Here is a 944-nt window from a genome sequence, read left to right as displayed (position 1 = left end):
TACTTGTAGGGAATGTGGGCTGGTTCATTGGTTGGAATAGCATTGCAGACTGTTATACTTGTTGTGATCACTTTAAGAAGAGATTGGGAGAAAGAGGTGAGAACTCTTATTTTCTTTCTTCCATCGGCCGCGTTACTTGAGAGGAAATATTATATCAGGAGTTTTGATGTAAGTTTCATGTGCGGATGGTAGTATCTATGTGTTATTGGTAGTATTGTGGTGTTATTTTACCAAAATAACACTATAATACTACCAATAACACCTCCAATAACAGTATCCGCACCTGATCCAGATGTAGGCCATCCGGATGTTATATTTTTTTGTTACTTGAAGGGTTAAAAAGAGCATATGTCATGATTTTTTCGACAAAAAATTTCTGATAACTGTCGACTACCCAATGCAACCCTCTGTTTTCCACATCTGGAGCTCGAGACCCGGCAATGACTGTATTAAATCATATATATATATATATTCTTATAAATGCATCAATTTTGGGCTTGAAACCTGCAGGCAATGCTAGCAGAATTTCGCATTACTAAGTGGGGAGGATCTGCTGATAATGCAGCTATTGGCTCCAAGGTATTAGAAAATTTCAGCTAATTTATTTTTGTTTGCGAGATTTGCATTCATACCACTCAATTCCCATGTATTTGGATAACCAACACTTAAAAATTCAATTTTTACAAACTTGCCACATCGACATGCATGAAAAGCTGTATTTCACTTTTTTTAAAGTTAAAATGGTATTATTTTTTATGTGATTGAAAGTAAAGTTCAGGTGTTAGATATGTAAATACATAGTAACTAGATGGTATTTTTATAAATATTGAGCTGGCTTTTGGTGTGGTTTGAAACAGGAGTATGGTCCTCCCAATGAACTAGCTGCTTAACCTGAGAACAGACAATATCTTTTTCCTTTTTTTTTTAAATTTTTAATTTTTAGT

At 34.4% G+C, this 944-nt stretch overlaps 1 protein-coding gene across 1 annotated transcript in view; it reads left to right on the top strand.

The window, feature by feature from the left end:
* Positions 1–944, top strand: part of LOC110028137 (protein DETOXIFICATION 33-like) — a 6,692-nt gene extending 5,748 nt beyond the window's left edge. The window contains exons 7-9 of the mRNA XM_020729877.1: positions 10–96; positions 511–579; positions 858–944. Coding sequence (XP_020585536.1) covers positions 10–96; positions 511–579; positions 858–890 — 189 coding nt within the window. The 3' untranslated portion in view covers positions 891–944. The remainder of the gene's footprint in view (positions 1–9; positions 97–510; positions 580–857) is intronic.

Source organism: Phalaenopsis equestris, unplaced genomic scaffold (assembly GCF_001263595.1).
Source record: "Phalaenopsis equestris unplaced genomic scaffold, ASM126359v1 Scaffold000491, whole genome shotgun sequence".
Lineage (NCBI taxonomy): Eukaryota > Viridiplantae > Streptophyta > Magnoliopsida > Asparagales > Orchidaceae > Phalaenopsis > Phalaenopsis equestris.
The sequence above is the reverse complement of the archived record's forward strand: the minus strand, read 5'-3'. Positions and strand labels throughout refer to the sequence as shown.